Here is a 17,062-nt window from a genome sequence, read left to right on the forward strand (position 1 = left end):
TTGCCACAACGTTGGAAGCACAGAATCCTCTAGAATGTAATTGTATGCTGTAGAGTTAAGATTTCCCTTTGCTGGAACTAGCCCGAACCATGAAAAACAGCCCCAGACCATTATACGTCATCCACCAAACTTTACATTTGGCACTATGCATTGGGGCAGGTAGCGTTCCCCTGACATCCGCCAAACCCAGATTTGTCCGTTGGACTGCCAGATGGTGAAGCATGATTCATCACTCCAGAAAACGCGTTTAAACTGTTCCAGAGTCATATGACGGTGAGCTTCACACAACTCCAGCTGACGCTTGGCATTGCATATGGTGATCTTAGGCTTTTGTGTGGCTGCTCGACCATGGAAACCCATTTCATGAAGCTCCAGACAAACAATTATTGTGCTGACGTTGCTTCCAGGGGTAGTTTGGATTTCGGTAGTGAATGTTGCAACCGAGGACAGACGATTTTTACTCGCTACGCACTTCAGCACTTGGTAGTCCCGTTCTGTGAGCTTGTGTGGCCTACCACTTCCCGGCTGAGCCGTTGTTGCTCCTTGATGTTTCTACTTCACAATAACAGCACTTACAGTTGACCACGGCAGCTCTAGCAGGGCAGAAATTTGACGAACTGACTTTTTTGAAAGGTGGCATCTTATGACGGTGCTACGTTGAAAGTCACTGAGCTCTTCAGTAAGGACATTTTACTGCCATTGTTTGTCTATGTTGATTGCGTGGCTGTGTGCTCAATTTTACACACCTGTCAGCAACGGGTGTGGCTGAAATAGACAATCCCACCAATTTGAAGGGGCGTCCACATACTTTTGTATATATAGTGTTTGTGTCGTGTTGTTAATTGAGGTGTTAATGCAGGACTCATCTGTGAAAGAGACCTTGGTCTCAGCATGACTCCCTGCTTAAATAAAGGTTCAATCAAAAAAAGCATACATCATACTGAATGTCATGGTTATCTACCACTCTCTCTCAGACACACACACACACACACACACGCACACACACACTCTCTCTCTCTAATGTAATCTGTTTTGACAAATACCGCCATGAATAGGGACAACAACAGCCGTAGTTCACCAGAGTGAGTTGTTAGGGATTTGGAGGTACAGACAGAGCTGTACTGTATCTTAGAAGGTGTTGTTGTTTAATGATTTAAACGAGGCCAGCCCAGTCGTATTCCAATAATATTCACTCCATATGGCATGTAGGCACAGGACCAGAACCAGGGCAGGGCTAGCATTACATCACTGTTGCTAAGTGCCATCTCACTGCTTTGTTTTTGTGTTTTGGCAAAGAGAGAGGAGCTAAACCGAAGAACAATGTGGGCTTCTAGAGCAGGCTGAACAATGACTGAAGACGGAATGTTTGATATAGTGTCAATGTGTATATTTTAGCATTATTTAGTAAGACATTCTTTTTACTGCATTGACAATGTGTGGCATACTCCTCTTATATAAATGACACAAATGATGTGTGCGCGCTTGCATATGCACGAGTGTGCATGCATGCGTCAACCTCCTCTCATATAATAAATGACACAAATTATTTTTGCAGACGGAAAAACACTTCTGAATGTGTGAGCGGTAGAGAGGTATGTACAGCATTTGAAAAGTGACCACCTCTGTTTGTTGACAGGACAGCTGCTGCCATTCGTTACTAGGCCACTCTGTTCTCCCTCCCGCTTGCGGCTTGTTATGTCTCCTTAGCAACACTACAGCTCTACAACACTTCATTCACCAAGCTACAAACAGCCGGGCCAACCTTGAATGATCCCCCCTCTGTTTTAACACAGCGACTTGGATGCTCTCGCAGGAAACCGGTTGCTATTGTTCCTCATCATGAGAGCAAGACGCGAGACAGATAGTAAAAACCTTATGTAACCTTTGACCCCTATCGGTAGCTTAGACTTTAGATGCGGGAATAGCGCATGGGAATGACACACCCTCTCTGACCTCTGCCTCTCGCTCCAAAGGTCAACTATGTAATCTCGACAGGGGATCTGTGTTGAGTCACAGAGAATGTACACCAACAATGTGAAGCAATCCAGTACAAGACTGATGCTATAACTAGAGATGATAAGGCTACTGTACAAAGCAGGCTTGTTACGATAATGGATAGTTTGGATAATGCTGTCATTAATGCCGTCATTATTGCTTGATACATCTTCATAAGCAGTACATAAACATTACATAAGCAATACATAAGCAGTCCACAAGCAGTACAAAAATAAGTTCATAAGCAATACATAAATACTCATATACATTCTTATATCAACAATCACTGTTCTTCCAATGTGAAACTGACAAGGCTTTTAGTCATCTCTAATGTGTTCTTTTATGTTTGGGAATATTTTATTTACCAAATAAATAATGACTCGAATAAGTAACAACTATCCAGGGACCAAAACTAAATATTAAGTAAATGAATAAGTAAATAATGAGTAGAAATCGATCCAGAAAGGTGGAGATTCATGGAGAGGGATTGTCCCAGTCATAGAAACAGAATATCACTCCAGTTCTGTGGTCTTAGACGGTCCTCCACTTTCACCACTAGCATCTGGCATCCAAAGCCGGGTTCAAAATGGCCAGAAGGCAAACGTTCTACTACTGTGGCAGCAGGTAGCTTAGTGGTGAGAGCGTATCCTGTGTATGTGACAATAAAACTTCAAGTTTTTTTTTAACTAACCTTTCAACCACCCAGATATTGCAGGCTTGTGATATATGTCTGTCTGTTTGAGTGTTTATGTTGCTGATGTATACTGTATCTTATCAAGGTTCATAAACTTTAAGTGATGCTGCACTTTCATTAGCTAAATGTATGTTTATGTATGTTAAGTCAGTTCGGGAGCAAATGTGTGTCCAAACAAAGACAAACAGTTGTTGTTTCTATTTGAGGGGCAAACTCTGTGAACCCAGTCTGGGAATGCCGAGGGCCGGGTCTGTCTGACCTGCCAGTTGTTTCTACACCTCCATGAGGACAGATCTGCTTATCCTGACAACCCAAATATCCACACTCCCATCCCCCAAAAAATAAAATGTAGGGTCTCTCGTTTGTCTCCCTCTGTCATGTCCTTCACCATGCTCTCTCCCTCTTCTCTTTCTCTTTTTCTCCTTATTTTTGTCTGTCTCTGAACATGTCGCTGCTTGTGGAGAAAGCGGGGCCAGACACGGACTTGAGGAGTTCCTCTTTAACAGGAAACCTGAGATGCTAACCTCCTCCCCTGAGACCGTGGTAGACAGAGAACAGAACATGCAGCCAAGACACTGTACTTAGGGCTTGCCATGAATGAGTGCGTTTCATGGGCTTTTCATGGGGGTTAGACAGGTTTGGAGTGTGTTTGTGTGCTTTCGTTCAAAAGGAACTCTTCGCCTTGGCTTTCATCACACTGTATGGGTGTTTGTGACATCAATGTCTGTGTGTATATATACTGTATGTATTTATATACCAACAACACACACATATATTTGGTCGTATCTATTCATGAGGACATCCTGCAGCCTGCCAGCCAAACAACACCCCCTCCCACCACCCCTCTTTTCTTTCCCCTCTCCCTCTGACTGCCGCCAATTCAGGAAGCCCAACCCTGACACTGATCCCACACTGGCATTTTTCCCAGGATACCCCTCCCCCGTCACCGATCCCATTTTTACCCCACCCTGACACCCCCTCCCATACCCTCTCCTCCACCAGTTCCCAAGATAAACAAAGACCTCGGTTTGTCTGGCCTCTAATGGGGGTCACATAGCCGTGAATGGAGGGGCCAAATTGAGGAGGCTCTTTCTCTTCTTTTATAACAAAAGGAGGAATGGCAGAGTTGTCTTTGTGATGGCCCAAAGGGAGTGGATGCATAGCTTTATCGTATACCTGACAGCTTAAGTCTGACTTTTACTATTTGACTTTTAATACCTAGTAAAAATATCAGAGATTATGTTGGTACTAAATGTGAGATCATTAACATACCATAGGCTGATAATACAGATCAACTGTAAACAGAGATAAGATTGTGGTTGTATTTGGAGGAACTGGTTTATTGCTGGTATTTCTAGAACTCTGCAGCTTGTGGGAGAGTATTCTCAGAATGCTGTATTGGTTGTGTTTTGGAAAGCTTTGATAGGTTTTTGCCCATTCCAGCACACACAGCACAGTTTCAATTGGACAATGATACCATTGAGCTTTGAAAAGAGGAGGAATTTCTTCTTCTATGTGTGTGTGTGTGTGTCAATCTCAAGGGTTTGTGTTGGAACAAGATGCATGAAGATAATGGAGCCGGAGGAGATGGCTGCCGTTTTACGATCTCCTAACCAATTGTGCTATTGTGTGTGTTTTTTTCGCATTATTTGTAACTTATTTTGTGCATAATGTTTCTGCCACCGTGTGTTATGACCGAAAAGAGCTTCTGGACATCAGAACAGCGATTACTCACCCCGTACTGGAGGAATACTTTTTCTTCAACTAGTCGGATGGGAAGGATTTACTTCAGATGCCTGACAAGGCCCTCATCCCCATCATTCGCAGGAGAAAGAGACAGAGATATCGGGGACGAAGATCGGGGTGCCTTGAAAGGATTAGACTCCGAGCGAGTAATCTCCCTTTACTATTGGTCCTTTAGCCAACGTGCAATCAATGGAAAATAAAATAGACAAACAATCACGTATATCCTACCAATGGGAAATTAAAAACTGTAATATCTTATGTTTCATCGAGTCCTGGCTGAACAACGGCATGAATAACATACAACTGGAGTGTTTTACGCTTTTTCGGCAGGATAGACCAGCAGCCTCTGGTAAGACAAGGGGTGGTGGTCTATGTATATTTGTAAACAACAGCTGGTGCACAAAATCTAAGGAAGTCTCAAGGTTTTGCTCGCCTGAGGTAGAGTATCTCATGATAAGCTGTAGACCACACTATTTACCAAGACAGTTTTCATTCTATATTCGTAGCTGTCTATTTACCACCACAAACCGTTGCTGGCACTAAGACCATACTCAACGAGCTGTATATGGCCATAAGCAAACAGGAAAATGCTCATCCAGAGATTGCGCTCCTAGTGGCCGGGGAGTTTAATGCAGGGAAATTTAAATCCGTTTTACCTAATTTCTATCAGCATGTTAAATGTGCAACCAAAGGGAAAATAAACTCTAGACCACCTTTACTCCACACACAGAGACTCATACAAAGCTCTCTCTCGCCCTCCATTTGGCAAATCTGACCATAATTCTGTCCTCCTGATTCCTGCGTACAAGCAAAAACTAAAGCAGGATGCACCAGTGATTCGGTCAATAAGAAAGAGGTCAGATGAAGCAGATGCTAAGCTACAGGACTGTTTAGCTAGCACAGACTGGAATATGTTCCGGGATTCTTCCGATGGCATTGAGGAGTACACCACATCAGTCACTGGCTTCATCAATAAGTGCTTCGATGACGTCGACCTCACAGTAACCGTAGGTACATACCCCAACCAGAAGCCATGGATTACAGGCAATATCGAAGAACCATCAAGCAAGCAAAGCTTCAATGCAGGACTAAGATTGAATCTTACTACACCGGCTCTGACGCTCGTCGGATGTTGCAGGGCTTGCAAACTATTACAGACTACAAAGGGAAGCACAGCCACAAGCTGCCCAGTGACACGAGCCTACCAGACTAGCTAAATTACTTCTATGCTCGCTTTGAGGCAAGTAACACTGAAACATGCATGAGAGCATCAGCTGTTCCGGATGACTGTGTGATCACGCTCTCCGTAGCCGATGTGAGTAAGACATTTAAACAGGCCAACATCCACAAGGCCGCAGGGCCAGACCGATTACCAGGACGTGTGCTCTGAGTACGCGATGACCAACTGGCAAGTGTCTTCACTGACATTTTCAACCTGAGTCTGTAATACCAACACATTTAAAGCAGACCACCATAGTCCCTGTGCCCAGGAAAACTAAGGTAACCTGCCTAAATGACCACGTCTGTAGCGATGATGTCATGAATCCCGTTTCCTGAGTCTGTTTTTTGCCTATGTTCTGTCCTGGAATGTTTTTTCCGGCGTCCTGGAACGCACCCTGTCTGGTTGCCGGGCAATGTAGCCAGTTGGGGTTTCTGATTACCCGCACCTGTATCCCATCAGCTATCTGCACACCTGGTCCTGATCATCATCTCTCCTCTTCATAAGCCCGGACCTGACATCCATTCCCTGCCGGATCGTTAGCCATGAACAGTATGTTGTGCCAGAGTATCAGCCTCAAGTTGGATAGAATTTGTTTTGTTGTTTTTTACGTATTGCTTGCCTTAAACTTACCTCCGTTTGTTCTGTCTTCAGTTACTCACCCGGATCATTTACCCCATTCCCGCCTGGTCGTCGGAGGATTCCGCTTCCCCATTGGATCCACCTATTTACTCCCATCAACTCACCACCGCTGCCCGCTACGCCACCTGGATACATTTAACCATTCACTTTCACTTGTAAATAAATACTCACCTTCTTCCTACTCTCCTTGTCCTGGTCTGCTTCTGGGTTCGATTTTGAAGAAACGTGACAGATGAAGTGCTTTTGAAAGGCTGGTCATGGCTCACATCAACACCATCATCCCAGAAACCCTAGACCCACTCCAATTTGCATACTGCCCCAACAGATCCACAGATGATGCAATCTCTATTGCACTCAACACTGCCCTTTCCCACCTAGACAAAATGAACACCTATGTGAGAATGTTATCATTGACTACAGCTCAGCGTTCAACACCATAGTGCCCTCAGAGCTCATCACTAAGCTAAGGACCTCCCTCTGCAACTAGATCCTGGATTTCCTGGTGGGCCGCTCCCAGGTGGTAAGGGAAGGTAACGACATATCCGCCACGCTGATCCTCAACACGGGAGCCCCTCAGGGGTGCGTGCTCAGTCCCTCCTGTACTCCCTGTTCACTCATGGCTGCATGGCCAGGCACGACTCCAACATCATCATCAAGTTCGCCGATGACACAAAAGTGGTCTGATCACCGATAACGATGAGACAGCCTATAGGGAGGAGGTCAGAGACCTGGCCATGTGGTGCCAGGACAACAACCTCTCCATCAACGTAATCAAGACAAAGGAGATGATTGTGGACTACAGGAAAAGGATGACCGAGCACGCCCCCATTCTCATCGCCAGGGCTGTAGTGGAGCAGGTTGAGAGCTTCAAGTTCCTTGGTGTCCACATCACCAACAAACTATCATGGTCCAAACACACTAAGACAGTCGTGAAGAGGGCACGACAAAACCTATTCCCCCTCAGGAGACTGAAAAGATTCAGCATGGGTCCTCAGATCCTCAAAAGGTTCTACAGCTGCACCATCGAGAGCATCCTGACCAGTTGCATCACCGCCTGGTATGGCAACTGCTCGGCCTCCGACCGCAAGGCACTACAGAGGGTAGTGCTTACGGCCCAGTATATCCCTCGGGCCAAGCTTCCTTCCATCCAGGACTTCTTTGCCAGGCAGTGTTAGAGGAAGATAAGTCTCTTGGCACTCTGGTACAAGCGATACCAGAGTGCCAAGACTAAGCCAACAGGTTTCTTAACAGCTTCTAACCCCAAGCCATAAGATTCCTGAACAGCTAATCAAAGAGCTACCCAGATCCCTCTTTTACGCTGCTGCTACTTTCTGTTTATTATCTATACATAGTCCCTTTAACTCTACCTACATGTACATATTACCTCAATTACCTCGACTAACTGGTGACCCCACACAGTTACTCTGTACCGGTACCCTCTGTATATAGCCTCGCTATTGATATTTTACTGCTGCTGTTTAATTATTTGTTACTTTTATTTGTTATTTTCTATTTTTTACTTGACACTTCTTTTTCTTAAAACTTCTTAAAGCATTTTGGTTAAGGGCTTGTAAGTAAGCATTTCACTGTAATACCTGTTGTATTCGGTGCATGTGAGAAATAAAATGTGACTTGATTTGAGTATCAGGTGAGCTTTTAATTTGTCAAACACAGTGAATGAAGCGAGCTTAGTAAACAAGGAAATATAGTTATTTGCAAATAACCATTAAGGTTGAAATAGACATGCAGGCAGTATTTGTATTTAGGCTTTTTTAATAAGAGATTCTCATCTTGCTGAGAGAATCTAGACTCTGGACTTTGTTGGCTTTCCTCATTTCCTGATGACAAAGGGTTTATTGTAGCAGAACTTGCCTGGACATGTTTCAGGGCAGGTGATTGGCTGTTTGGCTGCTGCTCTGGAGAGGTTTCAAATGAACTCGAGAGAAGAAGACACAGAGGGACTGTGACCTCTAACCCAACATGTCAGGGGTCAAATCCCATCGATCTTCACATGCTATTCCTACTCTACTGTATGTTGTAGCCTGCAGATATTTGGTTACTTTGCAGTCAGGATCAAATGTTTTATATTTGTGTGTTTGTGTTGTATTTGCGAGACATTCTATTTCACTGTTGGAGCTAGTAACATGAGCATTTCGCTGCACCTGCTATAATGCCTACAAATCTGTCTTTACGACCAGTAAACTTTGATTTTATATGTGTGTATTTCTGTTACAAAGCCTTTGTAAAAGGAGGTAGCTATTACAGTATCAAATATGTTCCTAAATAATATGTAGGCTATTCTCATTGTAAGAATGTAGAAGGACCAGGGTAAAGTTTGTGGCGTTCTTTTTCACCAGCCCTCTCACTCACACTAAAAGTTTGGTTGCAGATCCTGCTCGTTGGCACTGGGACTACTGTGGCATTAGCTCAGTATCTCAATAAATGCTTTTAATCAAACCAACATTTCCCTTAAATTCCTCAAGCTCAGCCTGTACATTACAATCTCTCTCTCTCTCACACACACACACACACACACACTTGCTCAGCAGGAAAGTGTTTCGTAACTCACTTCTCTCCTCTCTCCCTTTCACTCCCTCTGTCTTTTTCCAGGGATCTGGAATTCTGGAAGTGGGGCCAATGAGTTTAAGAGTGTGATGGGTCGGACAGCTGCATGCGTTTAGCTTGGAAGGAGCCAGGCATGTACTCACATGTATGCAGCCATTCCTCTCTCTGTCCCAATACAGGGAGTGGAGAGAGGATGAGTACTTAGTAATCACAACACATGCAGATTAGTCATGAAACATAAACAGAAAAGAAAATCATTCCCACACCTGTAGAGATCCTACATGCCTACTCGCTCCGTCTCTCTTTCACACATGCAAACACTTGCACTACTTTTCCTGAAGGTGATGCAAATTACAATACTGTACCTAACCCTTTTCAAATTTCTACCATCTTATTAAGCCAATGTAATCAAGCCAATGTGTGCCAGTGGCAAATAAACTACACATTTATGAAATAATCTTTATTCCGGTGTTCTTTAAGTCTTTCCCTGTGGATCCACAGGGTGTGCAAGCTTTTGTTCCAGCCCAGCACTAAGACACCTAATTCAACTGATCAAGGGCTTGGGGATTTGTTGAGTCTGGTGTGGTACAGTAGCAATGGGCTGGAACAAAACCCCTGCACATCCCAGTACACTGCTCTCCGCCTCCCTTTCTCTCTCTGTTTGTGTTCTGCTGCATGCATGGCCAGCTGACTGGTAAGAGCCCTTGTCCTGGGACCGCCCTGTGTTAGCCTGCCTAGCCCAGATCCTTCTGCTGGATCTCCAGGGAGCGCTGGCTATTAATACCCAGTGTCCGTGTGAAAGAATGTGGACACAGGAGGTTACATCTCTTAAGCCCACGTTGCATTGGATCAATTTGGTGTTGGAAATATGACAATAATATTATTATTGATAAATGTATTGGATTGTTGAGGGAGCTAGCATATAGGCACTTCGCTGCACCTTTTATACCTGCTGGAAACTGTGTGACAAATAGATTCTTATTTGAAATATGTTTGGATATCCATGTAGTATCCATAACACACCTGCACCCTGTTCCTCAATAGTACCATGTTGTATTCATTGAGATGTTACAGGGATATAAGGGTTTTATCCTTTAATTACCCACCATGTTGCACATTCATTTTAGACTGAGTCTATGGTCACGCCCCCAAGTGTACGGTACTGTAGTGAGTTTATGAAAACAGTTCTCCTGTAGGTTTATTGAGTTGACATCTGGGCTTCCCTGTGGAAAGAATTTGAGCTAGTCACTTTTATTTTATTTAACCTTTATTTAACTAGGCAAGTCAGTTAAGAACAAATTCTTATTTACAGTGACAGCCTACCCCGGCCAAACCCTCCCCTAACCTTGACGACGCTGGGACAATTGTGCGCCGCCCTATGGGGCTCTCGAACACGGCCGGTTGTGATACAGTCCGGGATCGAACCGCGGGTCTGTAGTGACGTCTCCAGCACTGCGATGCAGTGCCTTAGAGCACAGCGCCACTCGGTCCCACCAAATATTACCTCATTGACATTGAAGTGTAAAATTAAGTGTTCAAGAAGTGGTGTAGTTTAGATGGTTCAAGTTGGTAAGATAATAGTTTAGGTAACACTACAATTGACTCCTGGCCACATATAATGTAAGTTAAAAGCACAGCTATTAGTTTACCTACACATTGAAGGATAAGCTTTAACAGAAGCAGACATGCCTGTAGACACAAAGCAAATGGATTGTAGCGGAGTAAAAATGTATTTGATGCCTGACATCATTCCGGAATACTTTTCCGTATCGTGACAAATAGTTTGGCCCTCCCTGCTGAGCTATAAAAGTGATGTATGTTGAGATGGAGCCAGAGCATCTAAAAGCTGTAAGCCTAAATTTACTGATGATCAGTAGTTGGGCTTATTTAACCATGTTGGACTTGCTTTGAGAAATACATAGCATCTCTTTGATAGCAATGTATGTTTAAATGACTGGAATTGTTTGGTTAATTTTATAGTACTTGAAGGGTCACAATACACCTGCATATGATAATGTATCATAAATACTGTGAAGTTGTCTACAGTACAAATGGTATCCTACTGCTCACATTTGGCCACCAACCTCTACTAGGTGACAAGACACTGTCCGTGTAGCAACACTTGCTGCATTATGTACAAACCAACCCCCATGAAAAGAGCACAGAAAAGTGATTTGTTAGACAATGTTTTAATACGTGAGCATCACGCAATTATCATAATCCATGGCAGATACCAAAATACATAGATTGAGTAGGACATAAGAAAACAGTATTTACAGGCACACTATTACAAATGTACAAGTCTTTATAAAACAAAGACACTGTAGTGACCAGCAAATTCACAACAGATTGCGTTAGCATTGAGTCACATTCAGTCCCATAATATTATCCACGTTAAAAAGGATAACGTTACATTTTATGAATTGATACATGGCGCTTTTGGTACGTTACAATGTAGACGACTTGTGTAGAAGCACGTTTCAAAGTGTTGACTATCAAGAGCCCATCGTTAACATTTTTATCACTTCCTAAAGCACCTCTCGAACATTCTTTCAATAGATGTTCCATGTAAATAGCTACTACAGTAGGCCTACTTTCATTATGATGTTTGGGGAACTCCAAATTTACTAGGTACTCAGTCCACCACGTGTTTGTAGGGGTAGTTGGTGGAACTTTGCTTCATGTTCCAGCTTTATTAATATCCCCAAGAGGTCAAAACCACAGTTTCAATGTTTAAAATGCGACAATTGCAGTACTCCAAGGGTTGAGGTTTTTTAACATTTGATCACAACAGATTTGTCCTGAGTCACTGTCCTCTGCCTCGGAATCGGGCTGCGCTCCGTCTTCACTACTCAAGAGTCCAGAAAAACTGGAACCGAATATTGTTATCAAACTCGAGACATTGCTGGTGTCCATTTCTTCGGTTTCCGCTTTCTTTTCGTCGTTTTTAGAAATTAGAGTTGAAGACATTACTTTCGTTTTTTTCGGCAGGGAGTCTGTGAGTTCAGAGTCGTCGGCACTCCGTTTCCTGTTAGTGCAAGTATGGGGCACTATGGGCTCGTGCAAATTTTCCTCCACTGATTCACCGTCGTCCGTCTGGCAGCCGTTCGGCGTCTCAGCAGCCTGTTTTGGATTACTCGGAGGGGGACCACTAATACAGTTGGATGAGATAGTAGTAACAACATTGGAGACCTCACATGTAGGACTAGCCTCTGGGCTCTCTTCCGGTGTTTTCAGCTCGCTGCATCCTGAATCCAAAACTCCATTTTCGGCGTGATCTTGCTCACCACTCGCTTCAGATTCAACGTCCAGTGCCGCGTGGGATTCGACCACGTTGCCGGGCTCCTGCTTGTCCACGGCCACTTCACTTTGCCCGTCTGATTCAGGCAGGCTCTCTGTCGATCCGGGGACCAATTTGTCTTGTTCTGAGTCCATGTACTCTCCCTCACACCACTCTCTTGCTTGCTGAGCACTCAGGCATATCCCGCCGTAGTAGTCACGAAGGTATACTTGCCGGGCACTACGTAGAACCAGGGAGACCAGTAGATTTTTGTGTAGTTTGATCCCACCACGTTGAACCCTGGAGTTGTAAATCTTCCCCAGTGAAATACTCATAATCCGATGCGCCTCAACTTTATACTCCATGATTAAACACTGAGGTTGTTAAGAAAAATCACTAAGTCTCTCGTGTTTCAGTTCGTGTGGAAACACAAATGGTTAAAAGTAGCCTAATCCTCAAATCCCCGACGGAGTTGTTTGTCTTATACCGTAGCGACTAATTGCTTCCAAATGGTACTGAATTCTCTAAAGTGACGTAACTGCTTGTTTGTTTTAGAAACAGACATTTGATAAACGCAAGATGTGCTTCGTCGTTTCTATGTGCTGAAGCAAATGAGTGTATGGGTCTAAGAAATTAAAGGGTAGCCCTAATCAACAGCTGAACATCGAGAAGAATGGAACTGTTTCTAGTTTTAACACTACTTTATACCCTAACGTAATAACCACGCCGTCCAATGAAAACACATGTCGTCTTTACCATCCCTTCGAATTCCGCACCGCCAAATTCATATGGACCAATGGGCATGCTCTAAAAAGAGAAATGGAATTTGAATACACACGTGGGAGAGTGATTTAAAGACGTAAGCACAGGTTTAAAACACTGGTGGGAATTGCTATCTATAAAAAAAAAAAGTGCAGATAAACTATAGCTTATTATACTGTAGGGTACTCATGTACATTTCACAATAAGAATGTGTGTATTGTTTAATGACATAAAATATATATATGCTATCGATTAATATAGGCTATTTTAGCCTAGTCCTAAATGTTTCCAGTTATCATACCATTAACACCAGAAATAAGTTTAGATTTCCCCTCACTGTATTCTCTCCAACCAAAATGTTAGTCGAGTCTTTTAGCTAGAACAAAAACACTAATCCACACAGTTGTTTTCTGGTCTAATGCCCGTGTCCCCTTTCAGAGTATGTATATTTTATTTTGATGGCTGACTTCCTGGGCTGATGTAATGCTTGGACTTTTTTTTCAGCCAGGTCACATGATGCTTTTGTGCTGCGTCTTGGCAATGGCTTAACGCTGTAGAATGGAACCGTTAGAAGGGGGAGGGGTAGTGGTGTTTTGTTTCATGAGACTGTTAGGTATGTGGGATGAGGGGCGTAGTGACGCCTCAGGCACTGAGATGCAGTGCCTTAGACCGCTGTGCCCCTCGGGAGCCCTTCTTGAGCCTATAGCTCAGTAAAAATGTGATGATTTGTCAAGTCATTGTGTGGGTCATAATTTGCATTATGTTTGTGTTTAATTTTTTTTTTTTAAAGCATGCCCTTGGGCTACTTTAAAGAAGGATTTCCCCATTTTGGCATGTTGAATAATTATCTAAATGATTAAGGATTGTTTATTTGTATTAATGCTTTTTAATCACAAATATTGAACACAAAGGCCCCCTTTCAGACTGTGCTCGAGTTTGAGATCGACTACTGCAGTCAGTAAACTGACTGATCCTCAAATGATAATGAGCCAAATTCCCAACCTGGCCCTTTTCAAGCATGGCCACCTAATCATCCCACTGATTCCCAATTGGCATATATCACTCCTCACCTCTCTATTTTGTGATTTAGGTCACATACACATGTTCAGCAGATGTTATTGGGAGTACAGCGAAATGCTTGTGCTTCTAGTTCAGACAGTGCAGCAATATCTAACAATTTCACAACAAATACCTAATACACGCAAATCTAAGTAAAGGAATGGAATAAGAATATATAAATATATGGATGAGCAATTTCAGAGCGGCATAGACTAAGATGCAATATATAGTATAAAATAGAATACAGCATATACATATGAGAGGAGTAATGCAAGATATGTAAACATTATTAAAGTGACTAGTGTTCCATTTATAAAAGTGGCCAATGATTTCAAGTCCGTATGTAGGCAGCAGCCTCTCTGTGCTAGTGATGGATATTTAACAGTCTGATAGCCTTGAGATATAATCTATTTTTCAGTATCTTGGGCCTAGCTTTGATGTACCTGTACTGACCTTGCCTTTTGAATGATAGCGGGGTGAACAGGCAGTGGCTCAGGAGGTTGTTTTCCTTGATGATCTTTTTGGCTTTCCTGTGACATCGGGTGCTGTCGGTGTCCTGGAGGGCAGGTAGTTTGACCCTGGTGATGCGTTGTGCAGACCGCACCACCCTCTGGAGAGCCCTGCGGTTGTGCATGGTGCAGTTTCCTTACCAGGCGGTGGGTGATACAGACCGTCAGGATGCTCTCAATTGTGCATCTGTAAAAGTTTGTGAGGATTTTAGTTTGCGCCTTCTTCACCACACTGTCTGTGTGGGTGGACCATTTTAGTTTGTCAGTGATATGTACGCCGAGGAACTTGTTGACGTTGAGTGAGAGGTTATTTTCCAGACACCACACCCCCAGAGCCCTCACCTCTTCCCTGTAGGCTGTCTCGTCGTTGTTGGTAATCAAGCCTATTACTGTTGTGTCGTCTGCAAACTTAGTGGTTGAGTTAGAAGCGTGCATGGCCACGCAGTCATGGGTGAACAGGGAGTACAGGAGGGGGCTGACACGAACCCTTTGTGGGGCTCCACTGTTGAGGATCACCGAAGTGGAGATGATGTTTCCTACCTTCACCACCTGGGGGTGGACCCGCAGATAATCCAGAACCCAATTGCACAGGGCAGGGTTCAGACCCAGGGCCTTGAGTTTAATGATGAGCTTGGAAGGTACTATGGTGTTGAATACTGAGAAAAAGTCAATGAACACCAGTCTTACATAGGTATTCCTCTTGTCCAGATGGGATAGGGCAGTGTGCAGTGTGATGGTGATTGCATCGGCTGTAGACCTATTGGGGCGGTAAGCAAATTGAAATGGGTCTAGGGTGACAGGTAAGGTGGGGGTGATATGATCCTTGACTAGTCTCTCAAAGCACTTCATGATGACAGAAGTGAGTGCTACGGGGCGATAGTCATTTAGTTCACTTACCTTTCCATTCTTGGGTACAGGAACAATGGTGGCCATCTTGAAGCATGTGGGGACGGCAGACTGGGATAGGGAGAGATTGAATATGTTTTACTCACGTCCTCCACGGAGAAGGAGAGCCCACAGTCCTTGGAAGCTGGCCACGTCAGTGGCACTGTGTTATCCTCAAAGTGGTCAAAGAATGTGTTTAGATCAGTTAGTCTGGAGTCGCAAACTGCAGTAGTTGATCTCAAAGACACCGAATGAGCAAAATAATGCTCTCAGTCAAACACTTCCCTTAACATAGTGGATCCAATCAGTAACCATACAGGTGTGGCTGAAGCAGTTGTAGGGGTTTAAGTTCTAAAAACAGTCAGTGGCAAACCATTACCTGCGGTCCCCATGGTGTGTTTGGGGGACCACCATACTGTCTTGTAGAGCAGTGACCAACCTCCCCAAATCAACATGTAGAATTTATCTGCAGTGATTCCTTTCAGCCTTGAGCCAATTAGAAAACAAATGTTGTTAGTAAATGAGGGGTGAATCTAAATGTTTATTGCATCCTATATCACCTCCTTTTCAAATAGTTTTCTTGTAGACGTTCTGAGAGGAATCTGAGACCTCCTCCAATGTGTTTTAATAAGGAGATGGGGAAAGAGGACAGGAGGAAATAAGAAAATAATGGAGATGCACCCATTCCCAAGATGATGACTAAAAACCTGGGATCCTATAGAGCCGCACAGTGAAGGTGTCATAATACCCATAAAACCTAGCAGTCAAAATGGTTCCAATAGTTTTTCCACCATTCATTTCCCATAGGGGATTTTAGAAACACTTAAAAATAATGTCTGTGTTTTGTGTAGGCTTACCATGGTGTGACGTTTTAATAAACATGCAAATCTCTCTGACAAGAGGACTTTTGTTTGTTTTTGCTGTTCTCCAAATGACATTTTAGAGTTTTTTAGTTGTGTAGAAGTACAGTAAACTGGTGGGTGTATTTCTACCCAACCCACTTTGCCATACCCTAGGTTTAGCTGAACTGACGCCATTGTTCCCCACCCCACCCCCATCTGCGAATAAAACGCAGCCCTCCCAGCCCAAACTACTTCCCGCAACAATGGATTGTATGGTTTTATGAGTTAAGAAATGGATTGATGTTATATCATAATGTGACCATCAAGGCAAAACACAAGCCAAAATGTTTGATTGAAACAATCATCTAAATGTCCATACAGCCTCTTTATGTGCAGGTGAAGCAGTTGTAGCTGGAGAAGTTATATGGGTTCAGTGCCTTGCTCAAGTGCATGTCTGGAGATATACTGAACAAAGATAAACACAACATACAACAATTTCAAAGATTTTACTGAGTTACAGTTCATATAAGGAAATCCGTCAATTGAAATAAAAAAATGTGTCCCTAATCTACGTATTTCACATGAATGGTCAGGGGTGCAGCCATGGGTGGGCCTGGGAGGGCATAGGCCCACCCACTGGGGAGCCAAGCTCAGCCAATCAGAATGAGTTTTTCACCACAAAAGGGATTTATCACAGACAGAAATACTTCTCAGCACTCCCACAGGTGAATAAGCCAGATGTGGAGGTCCTAGGCTGGCGTGATCTTGGGCTGGCAACAGCTCTTTTGGACATTCCTGCAGTCAGCATGCCAATTGCACAATCCCTCAAAACTTGAGACATCTGTGATATTGTGTTGTGTGACA

At 43.6% G+C, this 17,062-nt stretch overlaps 1 protein-coding gene across 1 annotated transcript; it reads right to left on the minus strand.

Annotated features, from left to right (window-relative positions):
- Positions 1-7,795: 7,795 nt before the first annotated feature.
- Positions 7,796-12,814, minus strand: LOC139364856 (immediate early response gene 5 protein-like). The gene has a single exon (XM_071102052.1). It carries the CDS (start codon positions 12,504-12,506, stop codon positions 11,595-11,597), a length of 912 nt encoding a protein of 303 aa, XP_070958153.1. The 5' UTR covers positions 12,507-12,814; the 3' UTR covers positions 7,796-11,594.
- Between the last annotated feature and the right edge of the window lie 4,248 nt (positions 12,815-17,062).

The sequence above is a fragment of the Oncorhynchus clarkii genome, chromosome 1, assembly GCF_045791955.1.
Source record: "Oncorhynchus clarkii lewisi isolate Uvic-CL-2024 chromosome 1, UVic_Ocla_1.0, whole genome shotgun sequence".
Lineage (NCBI taxonomy): Eukaryota > Metazoa > Chordata > Actinopteri > Salmoniformes > Salmonidae > Oncorhynchus > Oncorhynchus clarkii.